This window comes from Leptodactylus fuscus, chromosome 6, assembly GCF_031893055.1.
Source record: "Leptodactylus fuscus isolate aLepFus1 chromosome 6, aLepFus1.hap2, whole genome shotgun sequence".
Lineage (NCBI taxonomy): Eukaryota > Metazoa > Chordata > Amphibia > Anura > Leptodactylidae > Leptodactylus > Leptodactylus fuscus.
The window spans coordinates 47,315,128-47,329,739 of record NC_134270.1 but is presented as its reverse complement, the minus strand read 5'-3'; the positions used below and the strand labels follow the sequence as shown (position 1 = coordinate 47,329,739).

Here is a 14,612-nt window from a genome sequence, read left to right as displayed (position 1 = left end):
ACTGATTTTCACATTACTTTAAAGGTTTCAATGGTGGTTGGGGAACGGAGTATGGGGAATGCATGGCAGAATTCTTGGAGGCAAAGATGGGAAGAACGGATAAAAATGAAGCAGAGAAGGTCTTGTGAGGATTGGAGATTACATGTAAGTAGTGCTGGGAGATTAGATCAGAAATCTATGGAGGGGGCAGGTTGTGTGTGGTCAGAGGGGGTGAATGGTGCAAAACAATGGAAGAGGTGAACTTCAGAGTGTACAGTAGTTTGGAGGTGGGTGAGTTATGAGGGTTAAAGTTCAGGTTGACAAGAACTCCCTCTTTACCTTTTCCGCCTGGCTCCGACTAAAGGTCAGCTCCATTTCTAGCTGCTTTATGTGCAAGTCCCTCTGATTTACGTCACTCAAGTGAATCTCCTTTGCATGGCTGATTTTGGCCTTATATCGAAGCTGTCTTTCATTGTATTTTCTAGTAGAACAGTAAAAAAGAAAATCAAAACCCATAATATTCCTTTAAGGCAAGTTCAAGCATCCCACCCTACTAAGGTCTAGAGTCTGTCTAACATCTCTTCCACATAACAGACGTATGACTATGGAAATTGAATCTATGGGAATTTTCTGCTCTTTGCATAGTCCATGACATCCCATCTTACCTGATATAGTCATCCAGCTGTTTGGATAGTTTATCATACTCCTTGTGTAACTGTTCCTTCTCTTCTTGTACTTGTGACAGTTCTTCCAAAAGCTTCTGGTTAGTGTTCTCCAAGTGTGTGCGCTAGAAACACATCATATAATAAGAGATGCCTGCCAATGGCTTTCTATGCCTGTTAGTTAAAGGGGTATTCCCATGTCATAATGTGATGGTGTCCCTAGGATATGCTATCACTTTAAAGGGATTCTATCATTAAAATCACATTTTTTTCTCGATCACACGTAGGAACAGCCTTAAGAATGACTATTCTTCTCCTACCTTTAGATGTCTTCTCCGCGCCGCCGTTTGGTAGAAATCCTAGTTTTCGTCGGTATGCAAAAGAGTTCTCTCGCAGCACTGGGGGCCGTCCCCAGTGCTCAAACAGCACTGGGACCTTCCCCAATGCTGCCAGAGAAATCTCCATCGACGCCTCCATCTCTCTTTAGGAAAGGCCTCTCTGCGCGTCTTCTTCCGGAGCTGGGTTCAAACTTCTACGCATGCGCAGTCGGCCCTGCCATCGGGCCTCGGGCAGAACCAACTGTGCATGCCCACAGGCCACAAGAAAATGGCCACTTACACAGCTTACTGTGTAAGCGGCCATTTTTCTTGAGACCGCGGGCATGCACCGTCTGCTCTGCTGGAGACCTAGAAGATTGAAACCCAGGACGGATGAAGACACAGGGAAAAGGCATTCCAGAAGAAGATTGAGGCGTCGCTGGAGAATTCTCTCGTAGCACTGGGGACACTCCCAGTGCTGTTTCAGCGCTGGGGACTGCCCCTAATGCTGCAAGAGAACTCATTTGCATACAGACGAAAACCGGGATTTCTACCGAACGGCAGCGCAGAGAAGACATCTAAAGGTAAGAGAAGAATAGCCTTTCTTAAGGCTATTCCTATGTGTGATCGAGAAAAAAAATGTGATTTTAATGATAGAATCCCTTTAAGATCAGTGGGGGTCTGACCTTTTGGACCCCTGGATACTGAAGGTTTTCTGCTCTACTGGTGACCAGGACACTGCTATGCAGGCAAAGACTATGAAGGGGGATGGAGTGCTTAACAATGCTGTGGCCCCTACATTCTCTCAGAGACTAGACCCTCACCTGTCATAATGTGGTGGCATATCCTAGTGATATACAGTTATGTTATGAGTTAGGAAATTTGCCAAATTACTCAACCACGTAAAAACTATATGTGTTACATGCTGACTTGTCCTGGAGTTTAACCTCTACATTGCAAGGTTTGAAACTCTGGTGAAAATCTGCAACAAATATTAACATGCCATTATAATTTGCTGTGGATTGTCTGCCCACAATTCTGGAACTCTGCAGCATATCCTATATATAGGATGAGATAATACATCGTTTAATTCCTAACCTCAGCCGCAGTAGATAATTTCTCATCATCCATATGTTGCCGTACAGATTCCAGCTGGTGAAGCTTGAGTTGAAGGGCACAGTTATTCTGGGTGAGGGAGATCTCTTTGTCGTGAAGGGCTTTAATTTCTAGCTGCAATTCTTCAAAATTTTGATCCAAAATTTTCCTACGTAGAAATGAGCACAATAGTAATAACTGAATTTCCAGCAGCCAGAACCCATTGACCCCCAACAAGAGCTTTTACTATGTTATCTGAACAAGTACAGAGTGTTAGACTGACCATTATTGAAGAGCTAGCACAGCATGAGAAAAACAGGGTTTGCCCACAGGATGTGTTCAACCCCATTCACTTTAATAGATCTGAACTGCAATACCAGATACAACCTGTAGATTGTTGTGGCACTATTTCTAGAAGAATGCGGCCATGCTTTTCTAATCCTGGACAACCCCTCTAACAGATAACCACATTAGTATCAATCACTGAATACATAATAGCTTGAGTGAATTACCTCTTCAGTTGTCCATCTTGTAATTGCACCTTTAACTTGGCTTCGTTCTCTCTTGTTTTTTTCAGTTCTTCCTCTAGGTGGTGTCTTTCTGCATTCTGGGTCTCTAGGAGTAATACCTGGTGCTGTGTGGCTCGCAGTTGCTGTTCTAGTTCCAATACCTAATATTAAAAGCAATGTGAAAGGTAAGAATAAAAGGGCTCTTCTGGAATTTTAATATTGATGACCTAATTTTACCAAAGACCATTAATGGGGTCCAACTCCTGAAGCTCCCTCAGATCAGCTGCTTGAAGGGGTGCTGCAGCCTCTTCACTCACAGATATTCTATACAGGATATTGCCTGGTACTACACATAGGTCTGTTGCATTCATTTACTTGGGATAGAGTAAGTTGCAATACCATGTACAGCCACTAAAAAATGTGCAGCATTCTGCCTGGAAAACAAAATAGAGGCTGCGGCGCTTGTCCGAGTACCGTGGCTCCTTCAAACTGATCTCATCAAGAGGGGTGGATCCTCTGATTCTGATGGCCCAACCTAAGGATAGGTATCCTATCATTAAAACTCAATTTTTTCTCACTTAGGGTGCATTCACACTACGTTTACGGCAGCTTATTCTGAACGTAAAACACGTTCAGAATAAGCGGCGTATAAAGCAGTTCCATTCATTTCTATGGGAGCCGGCATACGAGCGCTCCCCATAGAAATGAATGGGCTGCTTCTTTCACTGCGAGCAGTCCCATTGAAGTGAATGGGAAGTGCCGGCGTGTACGGCTCGGCATGAGCAGAGCTTGCCGTATACGCCGGCACTTCCCATTCACTTCAATGGGACTGCTCGCAGTGAAAGAAGCAGCCCATTCATTTCTATGGGGAGCGCTCGTATGCCGGCTCCCATAGAAATGAATGGAACTGCTTTATACGCCGCTTATTCTGAACGTGTTTTACGTTCAGAATAAGCTGCCGTAAACGTAGTGTGAATGCACCCTAACACTTTGGAATAGCCTTAAGAAGGCTATTCTTTTCCTACCTTTAGATGTCGTCTCAGCGCCTCTGTTTGGTAGAAATCCCAGTTCTTGTCGGTATGCAAAGGAGTTCTCTCACAGCACTGGGGGTGGGCCCCAGCACTCAAACAGCACTGGGGGCGTCGCCAGTGCTGCGAGAGGACTCTCCAGCACCGCCTCCATCTTCTTCAGGAACGTCCTCTTCACGTGACTTCTTCCGGCGCAGGCTTCAAACTTCTAGGCCTCAGGCCTAGGGCAAAGCCAACTGCGCATGCCCGCCGGCCACAAGAAAATGGTATTACACAGTATTGTGTAAGGCGGGCATGCGCAGTCAGCTTTGCCCTAGGCCTAGAAGTCTGAAGCCTGCGCCGGAAGAAGACGCATGAAGAGAGCCCGTTCCTGAAGAAGATGGAGGCGACGCTGGAGAGTTCTCTCGTAGCATTGGGGACGCCCCCAGTGCTGTTTGAGTGCTGGGGCCCACCCCCAGTGCTGCGAGAGAACTCATTTGCATACCGACAAGAACCAGGATTCCTACGGAACGGCGGTGAGGAGAAGACATCTAAAGTAGGAAAAGAATAGCATTTTTTAAGGCTATTCCGATATCTTAGTCACAAAAAATTGCGTTTTAATGATAGGATCCCTTTAATAAAAATGGCAGAAAACCCCTTGGAAACTAGCACATCTAAGAACACTTTCACATACTAAGACTATAGTGGATATTTATCATCCCCATATGTCAGTTTTCTTGCATAAAAAAGGTGCAAACCTTGGGATTGTGATTTTCTAAATATGAGATGGGACAGGGCGATTGGTCGGCAGATTATTATAATCCATAATGACTATGGATGCCAGCATCAAGCTGGTGTAGCGTTCACTCTAGATCACAGACCGTTGGATGCTCCTAATATATGATGAGGTTTGCGCCTCGTGGTAAGTACATGCTCTGCCATCACAGGGAATATTAAAAAACACAGGTCTTGATAAATCTCCCCCAATAGCAGGTTAATCTAGCAGATGAGTCTAGAAGAATGACCACAGTCTGGTAGATTTTTCCTTCTTACTATTTTTTCCGCCTCCGTTGCTCGGCATTTCTCATGTTCTAGCTTTTCCTGCCAGCTGCTCAATGCTTTAGTGGTTTGGCTCCTCTTAAGTAGCTCTAGCTCCATCTCCTTCATCACATGTTGTCGCTGCTCAAGATCTACTTCAAGACCGGTGCAAGTTGCAGTCATGGAGGCAAGCTTCTGTTTAATCTGATTCAGCTCTGCAGTAAGCTGGGGGTGAGTAGAACAAAATGTCAAGGCCTGGTCATCATAAACCTTCTGGTTAAATGTAGTGGCTGTTTTAGGCTTCTAGGAAGTCAGAGGGGAGGTTTCCATTTCTATTTGGAGAATGCAATTGCCCCCATTAATTTATCTTTTATGGGGCAAAAAGACAATATAAACCCCCATACAGTTTAGGAAGGAGCTATTTATAGGAAACTTTACAGGAAAGATCAGCTCTGCCTACCCCACCCCCCACTGACTTTTTTTTCACCAACATTCATCCCTACTACTTTTTACTCATCCCTACTGCTTTTTACACTACACTGACCGATCCTGGCCAGGAAAACACATCAGTCAGCTCTCGTTTGTATCGGTCTAATTAGATAGCAAGCTGCAAAGTGAACAGAGGAGGAATGATCAGACAGGGTGATGTGCTGCCCAGAATCCCAACCGACCAATGAGAGTGGTCTTCTTATTGGAAACTCAGGTTCTACATGACTGCACTGAATATCAGGCCGTCTAATTGGACCTTAAAGAGAACCTGTCAGGTCAATTTAAAGCCATTCATACCCGTATATAGAAACCAAACATTTATACTTACCTAGAGATGAGTCTCATTGGACTTACTGAAGCTGGAAAAGGGACCTCACTGAACTGGGGTCTATTTCCCTGCCCTGTTGTCTGAGACTATAATATTGAACACTGCTTCCTTTTCTCAGGCTATTGACATCATGTCCATTGGTCACATGCTGCAGCTCAGTCCTAGTCAAATGAATGGGGCTGATCTGCAGTACCAAGCACAACCACTATACAATGTACAGCGCTCTGCTTGGTAAGTAGTGAAGAGGCCCCAGCAATCAATATTGCAGTCCCAGACAACCCCTATATACATCTGTATACTGGAGGCAATTACAGAAGAGTAGAAAGACACAATACCAATTTCACGCTCCCTACAAGTGCTGCTTGTATATCACTAGGAGAGGAATATAGTGGGTCAGGAACAACCATAGTGATATGGGACCTGTGTGACCCCTGTCCTTGGGGCAGAGGTCACAAATCCCATATAGCTACGCCCCTGCAATCATGTATAAAGAAAATGTATTTAGACATTGCATAGTATTGTCATTACATTACTGTATGTATGGAGCTGCAACATACCATCACATTATGCTGGTATATTTGGTGATATTTATTACATCACATGCTCTGTACAGATCTTTGCTGTGTACAGTGATATCTAGCATTACAGTTATGCATGGTATGGTGTGGTTATTTATACGCTGGATAATCGTACACCATATATGGAGCACCAATGGAAGATCCCGTAAAGACCATCATACAGTGTTTGGCAGGCCCAGATTAACAATATATTTCTACCTTAGTGTTCTCCTTCTGCAGAAGGATGTGTTGCTTCTTGATATCTAGGTTCTTGTCCCGTTCATATCTTAGTTCTTTCTCAGCTGAGCTGCATACATTTTGTACTCTGTTGAGGTCTTGTCTTAGTTGACGGATTTCCTCATATTGCTGCTGTATCAGAGAATCCCCTGTTAAGGGCTGGAAACAAAGAAACAGAGTGAGAGTATTAAAGGGTTTCTACCAGGATTATATATATTTGTTATGTTCTTTGGATATGCCATGAATGTCTGATAGATCTGGTCCCACCTCATTTCAGCTCACCCCAGTCCTACTGCCAAATTTATGGGAACAACCAGTGAATGGGAAGAACAGTGAGATGTGGAAACAGCGTAGCTCACTGTGCCATGCAGTTTACCTGTCTGTCATTCACTTCTACGGTAGCTACAGAAACAGTGTAGCTTAGTGAGCAGAGTTGTATCTAAAGCAAACAACTGAATTTGGCTGCGAGCAGGACAGGGGTGAGTTGAGCTCTGGGTTTGGGGGTGTTAGTTCGAGAGAAAGTTGTGGGTTCTAGAGGTGGTACCTGAATCTATAAGAAATGTATTTCATATTCTATGGATATGCCATTATTTTCCATCATGAGACAGCCCAGTTAAAGGAAGTTTCTGGCATGGAGTCTTCAAGTCCTCTGGTGATCCACCCATCTGCACAACAGTCTTATTCTCCCAGTAGTTGGATCCAGATATTCAGTATATGCATCGCAAGCCTTCCTCTGTGACAACCCAAGTACCCACAAAATACCCAGTGTTGTCACTGCTGACCATATCACCTAGCAGGAGTCTGAACATGTTTCTGTATGGATCTCTAACCAACATTTTGACAAGGCAAGTAATGGCTACAACCGTAACCTCTGGTGCTGCAATGACGGCATCTAAAGGGTTTGTTTGGTTGAAAGATAAATATAAAGACCTGGAATTTATTTACCTCAGTTCCTTTTCCAACAGATGTTGGTTTGGACACTTGATCCTGCAGTCTAGAAACCTCCAGTCGGAGCTGTGAATTCTCCTCTCTTTTGGACTGCAGATCCTGCCTATTGGTTGTCACCTCTTGTCTAAGCTGCAAGTTCTCTTCCCTCAGGGTCCTAACTTCATCCATCTCTTCATGGAACTGTCTTTGAAGAATTTCACACTTTTTCTTGTGCTCACATAGTGCAGAGCTGTAAAAAAAATTGTGACATGGCCACCAGGGAGAGTTGTTAGAACGCCATACACATTGGATAGCTGTCTGAAATAACTTCTATCTAATGTGTATGGTCAGCTTTATGAACAAATCTAATTGGCTGCATTTGGATCACCCACAGAGTGTCATGGCGAATTCTGCTTCATGTGTGCAAGTTGAGGCCACAACCATCCAATAAAGACAGAAAATGCCTTAATTCCTGCAAACCTGTCACTGTAAGAAGTGTTACAGAGCTGACAACCATCCTATATCTGATATGATAGTCAGAAAGGAGCTGAATGTGCAAATATCCAGACTAATCTTCCAGATAATCACCTCATGGAGTCTCTCTCATATTCCAGGGTCTTTATCTTGTCTTGTAGCTGATGGCATGTTTGCTTTTCATCTTCTGAGGATTTCAGTTCACTTATCTGCATCTCCAACTTTTTACATTGACCCTGAAGTTCTGATACCTAAAAGACAACATACAATCTATCCAATGCCATGGAGATCAGTAAAACCTGCAGACTGACTGTTTAGTATGACAGCAAAGCTGGGTTACAACAAAATGGGAGCCATGTTGGGGGTCACCCTGATTTCCTAACTAAGGAATATTTGAGTTGACCATTTAATGCGGTTGTCTTAGTGGAGTCCACCCCTTTTAATATGCCCTTACTCGGATGATCAGCTTATTGCCCGAGCCTCAGACACCCCCACAAACCATTGATGCCAGGAGAATGTGGCACCCATTCAGATACACCTTCAGTTTACTGGCAAGGGCCCGCTCATATAGAACTTCTTTCTGTTCTTGCTCATAGAAGACCGTCCCGGCAGGGTGTATGGATAGGGGTTGTCTTCATGAGACAACCCTTTAAAAGATGTGGTAATATAAAACTATATAAAGGACTCACTATGGACATCCCATAAATGATTCCAAATGGGGATTCTCTGTCCGTCATTTGCACAGATGTAGTGGTTAGGCACGCAATGGCAGTATCTATTATATGTGATCACAATCGCTCTCATGTGATTACTCCCATATCTTCCATAAAAAATAACAGAGTGATGTATGTGTAGCTACTTGTCATCTACAAATTGGACACATTGGACCCCCATTTTAAGGATCAGTGAAGATCCCAGTAGTCAGATCTCTAAAAAAATAAGCCTTTATGGTCTGTCTGACCCTTCAGCTGGTTAAACATACCTTGGTAGGAGCTTATGTTATTTGGATGGATAACTAAGGAAAAGATGTTTTTAATCCCCTTTATGTACACTTTACCAGGCTTGCTGCACTGAAGATTCCCCATCCTCTCCCCTCTGTCCTGAATGACAGCTCTGTCTGTCTCTTAGATGAACGCTACAGCAGAAGGGAAGAGTTGGAAAGCCTTCGTGCAGGGAGCCTGGGACACTTCACTGAAAGGGACTATCTGTGACACTTATGATCGCACCACCAAACCTAAAACGTTTCCTCTTTGTAAGAAGCACGAACACCACCAAGGTATGCTTCACTTCCCTAATAGCTTTTTCTCTATCTAGTTCTGTCGGCAGTTTTGAGGAGTCACATGTGCTGGTGGTAAAACCCCCTTAAAATCCAGTGATTTTCTGTATCATGTCCAGGACATCCACCATCACCTTGCTGTCTTGAAGATGTTTTTCTCTCCCCAGCTTCTCAATTTTCACACGTAAACTGTGATTTTCTTGTTCTTTGCTGTTCAGCTCCTTGTTTACTTCCTTCAGCTTCATTTTCAGAGCCTCCATCTCCTAATGACGGAGTAAGAAATGGCGCCATAAGAGGACTGGTCACGGATCCTGATTTATATATCTAATTTCATTTGGTTTCACTTAAGCCAATTATGATGTTTTATTCATTACAACAAATCTATTTTGGGCAAAACGGACATAATACACAGCATTTCTAATATCTACATGCAGGCCCCAATAGTCTAGGGAATGTAGTACTAACAATGAAAACTTATCGCTCTTAAAGGGGTATTCCCATCTTTGGGATTTATGACAGATCTACAATATATAGGAAAGGAAATCTGTGACATGTAAATGGCTGTTCAATCTGCAGGCAGCATGATGTGGACAGAATAATATATAGCTTTGTGTGAGAAGTCAAAGAGGTGATAGACAGCTATCTCTGTATGTAACTCGGCATAAAGAACACTATAGTTTCGTCATCATGGGATTTCGGCCCATAAATGGGAGCGTTTGATATCATCCAGAGGTGTGTGGCATCGTGGGGCACAGGTTACAACGATTTTACATGGCAAGATCTATTTGGCTCAAAGAATAGCTCATTCACAGTAAATTTGCCAAAATATTCACCATACATTGTATAGTTGACATACATAGGCAGTACGGAGACTTAGGGATTCTGGGTAAAAAATATGCAAATCCATTCTCCATCATAATGTGGATTTAATGGTCCATTGTGAATCAACAATGGTCCATTGTCCAAATACCTAACAATGGCCCGTTACTAGGCGACAGTGTTCCATTGTCTACATTCAACAATGGTCCGTTGCCTAGCAACCGTTGTCGGGTGACCCTTGCTTAGCAACCATGGTTCACTGCCAAATCAGTATCCCTACACTATGCTGAGGATGGCCCAATAGGCCGAAACAGCGCTGTCCATAGCTGGGAATCTGTTCCTTTTGGGACAGAAATACTGATTTTGCAATTAAATCCACATTATGATTAAAAAGACTTTATAACTGAGTCGTGCATGATGTTAAGGATGCCGCCCTCTATAGGGTGGTGTACAGAGTGCACTGTTCTCCTAATTACATCCTGGAGAATAGATTTGCATATTTTTTCCCTAGTTGACATACATAATAAATATTTTTCTCTATTTTTAATATAAAAATCAATCCTCCGGTTTTCTGAAATAATTTGACCTCACATGGCAACTGTGCAGTTAAAGTACCCGTTGTCTTTCTTTTTAGTCCTTCTGCCATAGATCTGCTGAATCCAAGTACCCTTTACATTCAGCTTCTCAGACTGCAGCACATGCCCCTGTTCACACCACACACAAGCCTCCTCTGCTCTCATATTGGCCAGCGCTGTTGATGTCAGCCATCTAAGAGTATGTGCACACGGCGGAATTTGCATTCTGTGTGTGAACACTTCTGTGTGGCTAGCCGTGATGGGCATCCCGTCATGGCATTTTGCTCCGGATTAGGCCCGAAGAATGGGCCTCGCTCTCGCGGCAAGATAGGGCAGCTCGCTTCTTTTTCCCGCTACTAGCTAGCAGAAATAAGCGAGCGGCTCCCATCTCTATAAATAATATAGGTATAACTGTGATCTTGGTGTCATATGAATGCGGGGAATCTCTTCTTTCACCTTATACACTGTTCTCTATATATTAATGGCTGATATATAACATTTTGAAGCGACACCCCTCCTCCCACCCTACCTGCAGTATCCAGGACCCCACCCCTACCTGCACCTAATAAAAGCAGGGTGCAGATCTCAGCTGTAATCGAGAGACAAGGGAAATAATAAAGAAGCACAGGATTTAATCTAAGGGAGCGAACTTTGTAAATAAAGTATATTAAAAAAAATATATCACAAATTCTGCCAGAAAAACAAGTTTTTGAAACTTTAGTGATGTAGTTTCGTTTAGTTTAGTTAACGTCACTAAAAATATAATAGTCCTCTATACCAATAAAATGGCAGCAAGGATGAAATTTGTGCAGACAAGAAAAGAATTAAACATCCCATAATCAGCATCAGGACTTACCAACAATGGTACATCATAGTGCAATCTGACAACATGTACAGACCAGGGACAACACAAGTCACTCAGCTGACCAGGAATCTTTCAAACTAGAATAAAATCCATATTCTGCAAACTACACGCCAACAATCTCTGGTGTTACAAAGAATAGGACATGCAGGCGGCAGCGTCTGTAGTGCCAGAGTATGCTGATATAACATTGATCACGTCTCAGCCTGCCCCTCACATGTGTCATATAGCAGGTTCCTTATAATTAGGCATGGTCATGGTACTTTACTGCCTCACTATCTACACCAGCGAAAATTATCTCCACTTGGGTGGTAAGGCTGGCACCCGCAACAAGGGTTCATCTGCCAAGAAAGCTGTCAGGATTTGTCAAATACTTAATAATCTTGTGATTCCCATGTGTGCCGGGGTGCAAGCTTGTTTATGGCAAATGATATGTAGTGTCAGAAGGGACAACTGAGGCAGGGGAAAGAATTAAATGTTAGGAAAGGATATAGTACATTAAAGTCAAATTATCTATCTATCTATCCATCCATCCATCCATCCATCCATCCATCCATCCATCCATCCATCCATCCATCCATCCATCCATCCATCCATCTATCTATCTATCTATGCAAGATTACCAGATTTTATGGGTTATAAAATGGCAGAGTAAATAAATTTCACTGTAAATAAGGAGTCGGCAACAGGTACTGGACTATAAAACCCCAGAAAGAAGACTTTTTTTCTTTTTTTATATTAAAGTAGGCTTAGTCATTTGCAAACTTGCTAAAACCTAGATTATCAGGCATAAGATTATCAAAACTGAAATACTGTTAATAACTGATTTGTGATATAATGCTGATATAGTCTGTACAGAAAACACCGCTTCTTACAATATTCCCTATTGGGGCTCTGCACAGACATCCCAAGTCAGTGACAGTAGGTGACTGCGCGGATTAAACATTAGGGACGTCTCCGTTCAGGAAGGACGGACACAGAGTAGCACAGATGAGCTCTACTGTTTCTATAGCTCTACAGTTATGACAAGAGCTTAACTCAATGTGTTACTCTGTTTCTGCAGCTCCCATTTACTTCTACTGGAGCAACAGAAATAGGACACAGCAGCTCCACTTGTTAATAGCATATAGGACCGAGGCTGGTGTTTGGGATTTGCAGCCATCTATTCCCAGCTAAGCCAGGATAGACTGGGAGTGAAATCACCTTTTAGGCTAAGGCCCCACGTACTGTCTCCCAACAAAACAGTGCTGTGGGGAAAACAGCGGCACCAACACATCACGGTTTTCCTGCAGTGCTTTCTACTTCAATTATACTTCTAGGGAAACTGCCGGAGTTTCCACAGGTATAGATGACATTCTGTGATTTCCAAAAACGCGACAGTTTTTGAAATCACAGCATGTCCAAAGCGCGTATTTTCCTGCACTGTGGGGATTTGCTAGAATCCCATCTACTACACAGTGACTATAAAACTCTGTGTTTTTATCCGCAGCGTTTCTGCCACAGGTAAACCGCGGTGTCTACGCCACGTGGGGCCCCGGCCTTAATGACACCCACACTATATGATGTCTTATAGTCCTGTACATGTGAGTGGCATCATAAGTACTCTCTGACCTGTTGTAAGTCTGACATCTTTTTTAGGTCCGCACCCTCCTTTTGTGCTGAAGCGAGCATCTCTTCCTTTACTTCCCGTTGCTCCGCCATCTCTGTCAGCTCGGCCTCCAAATTCATAATCTATTGAACCAAAAGAATAGAAAACAAATAGAAAACTATTATTAAAATTATGAAAATGAACACTAAACATCAGAAAACTTACCGTAACATCTCTAATATGAATACATGTTTAATGTCAATTTACTGACAGAAATAAAGAATTAATGGCAGGCAGGTGACAGGCCTGAAGAAATGAAGCGTTCCCGTGAGAGGACGGGTATCCTGTTGCTGCAGTAAACACAATGTCACAAGTTTCATGGCACTTAAATGTTTGCGGTCTCCAAGCAACTGCATTCCAGTCACAGGTCCCCCATAATCAGACAACAATGGGCACTTCTTCTCTATCAGCGTCCTACAGGCGAGAAGCAATGGCAGAACACAGCGCCATCTAGTGCTGATATTGTGGTCATTCAAGGAGAGTGCATTGCTAATAGCCTGTACATTATTTATTACACATTATCTTGCAGCAATATACTAGCTGCTATAGGGTAACATGAATCTCAAATAAAGTGCATCATCGAAAATGCACAGAGGGTAGATAGGAGTCCCACTATGCAGAGCACCAGCCAAGAAACAGCAGAACTTAAAGGTGTTTTCTTTCTAAAGGCTCTTATCCTTGGAGAGGATACGTGTCTGATAGCTGGGGATTCAATTGCTGCGATCCCTACTGATTTAGAGAATGCCAGTCCATAAGTGCCCCTTGTGAATGAAGCCATGTGGGCATGTTCTGCCATGATTCCATAGGTTTGCATGATGGAGGAGAGAAGATGAGCTCTATAATATATTGGGTTATATGGTAGAGGAGAGAAGCTGAGTTCTGTGATATATAGGGTTATATGATAGAGGAGAGAAGCTGAGCTCTGTGATATATAGGTTTATATGATAGAGGAGAGAAGCTGAGCTCTGTGATATATAGGGTTATATGATTGAGGAGAGAAGCTGAGCTCTGTGATATATAGGGTTATATGATTGAGGAGAGAAGCGGAGCTCTGTGATATATAGGGTTATATGATAGAGGAGAGAAGCTGAGCTCTGTGATATATAGGATTGCATGATGGAGGAGAGAAGCTGAGCTCTATAATATATAGGGTTATATGATTTGGAGCAGGTTTAGGGCTAGTTCACACGTGGGCAAAGGGGCGGATTTTGACAGCGGATTTCGCTACAAAATCCGTGCCTTTACAATGGTGGTCTATGTAGAAGCGACCTGCCCTATCTTCAGGCGGAAGCCGCGCGGGCTCAGCCGCGCGGCTTCCGCCCCGGCAGCTCCCTCCTATGTCGGCTCATTCATTTGAGCCGACAGCGGAGGGGAAAGCCGCGACCGCGATGGTCGCGGCAGGCGGATTTTGACAAGAGAGAGCCGCGGCTCGCCGCGGCTCTCTCGGTGTCAAAACCCGCACGGGCAGTTCACGTGTGAACTGACCCTTACGCTAGGTTCACACCTGCCACTCACGGCCAGACAGCTTTCTTACCCATTCAAATGAATGGGTGAGAAAGTCTCCTGCAGGCTTCCGTCTCCTGCATCTGTTTTATGCAGGAAACGGAAACCTGCAATAAGAACAGATGAACGCTGATGTGAACGAGCTCTCAGAAGTAAAAAGAAAAAGTAAATATTGACTGGACTCCTAGGAAAGAGAGCGAAAGTCTTGAATATCCTTCCCACACAGAATAACTTACTGTATCAGTGTGCGTGTACACAAAGGCCATCAATCACTGTGTGTTTGTGTTAATCAGGACTCGCCCTGTCTCAG

The 14,612-nt window shown here is 43.5% G+C and overlaps 1 protein-coding gene across 1 annotated transcript in view; it reads right to left on the bottom strand.

The window, feature by feature from the left end:
• Positions 1-14,612, bottom strand: part of CCDC30 (coiled-coil domain containing 30) — a 44,230-nt gene that overhangs the window by 2,477 nt on the left and 27,141 nt on the right. The window contains exons 13-22 of the mRNA XM_075279888.1: positions 12,763-12,882; positions 9,030-9,158; positions 7,734-7,870; positions 7,164-7,395; positions 6,201-6,377; positions 4,623-4,832; positions 2,566-2,723; positions 2,057-2,222; positions 645-766; positions 319-460 (exon numbers count right to left, since the gene is read on the bottom strand). Coding sequence (XP_075135989.1) covers positions 319-460; positions 645-766; positions 2,057-2,222; positions 2,566-2,723; positions 4,623-4,832; positions 6,201-6,377; positions 7,164-7,395; positions 7,734-7,870; positions 9,030-9,158; positions 12,763-12,882 — 1,593 coding nt within the window. The remainder of the gene's footprint in view (positions 1-318; positions 461-644; positions 767-2,056; positions 2,223-2,565; positions 2,724-4,622; positions 4,833-6,200; positions 6,378-7,163; positions 7,396-7,733; positions 7,871-9,029; positions 9,159-12,762; positions 12,883-14,612) is intronic.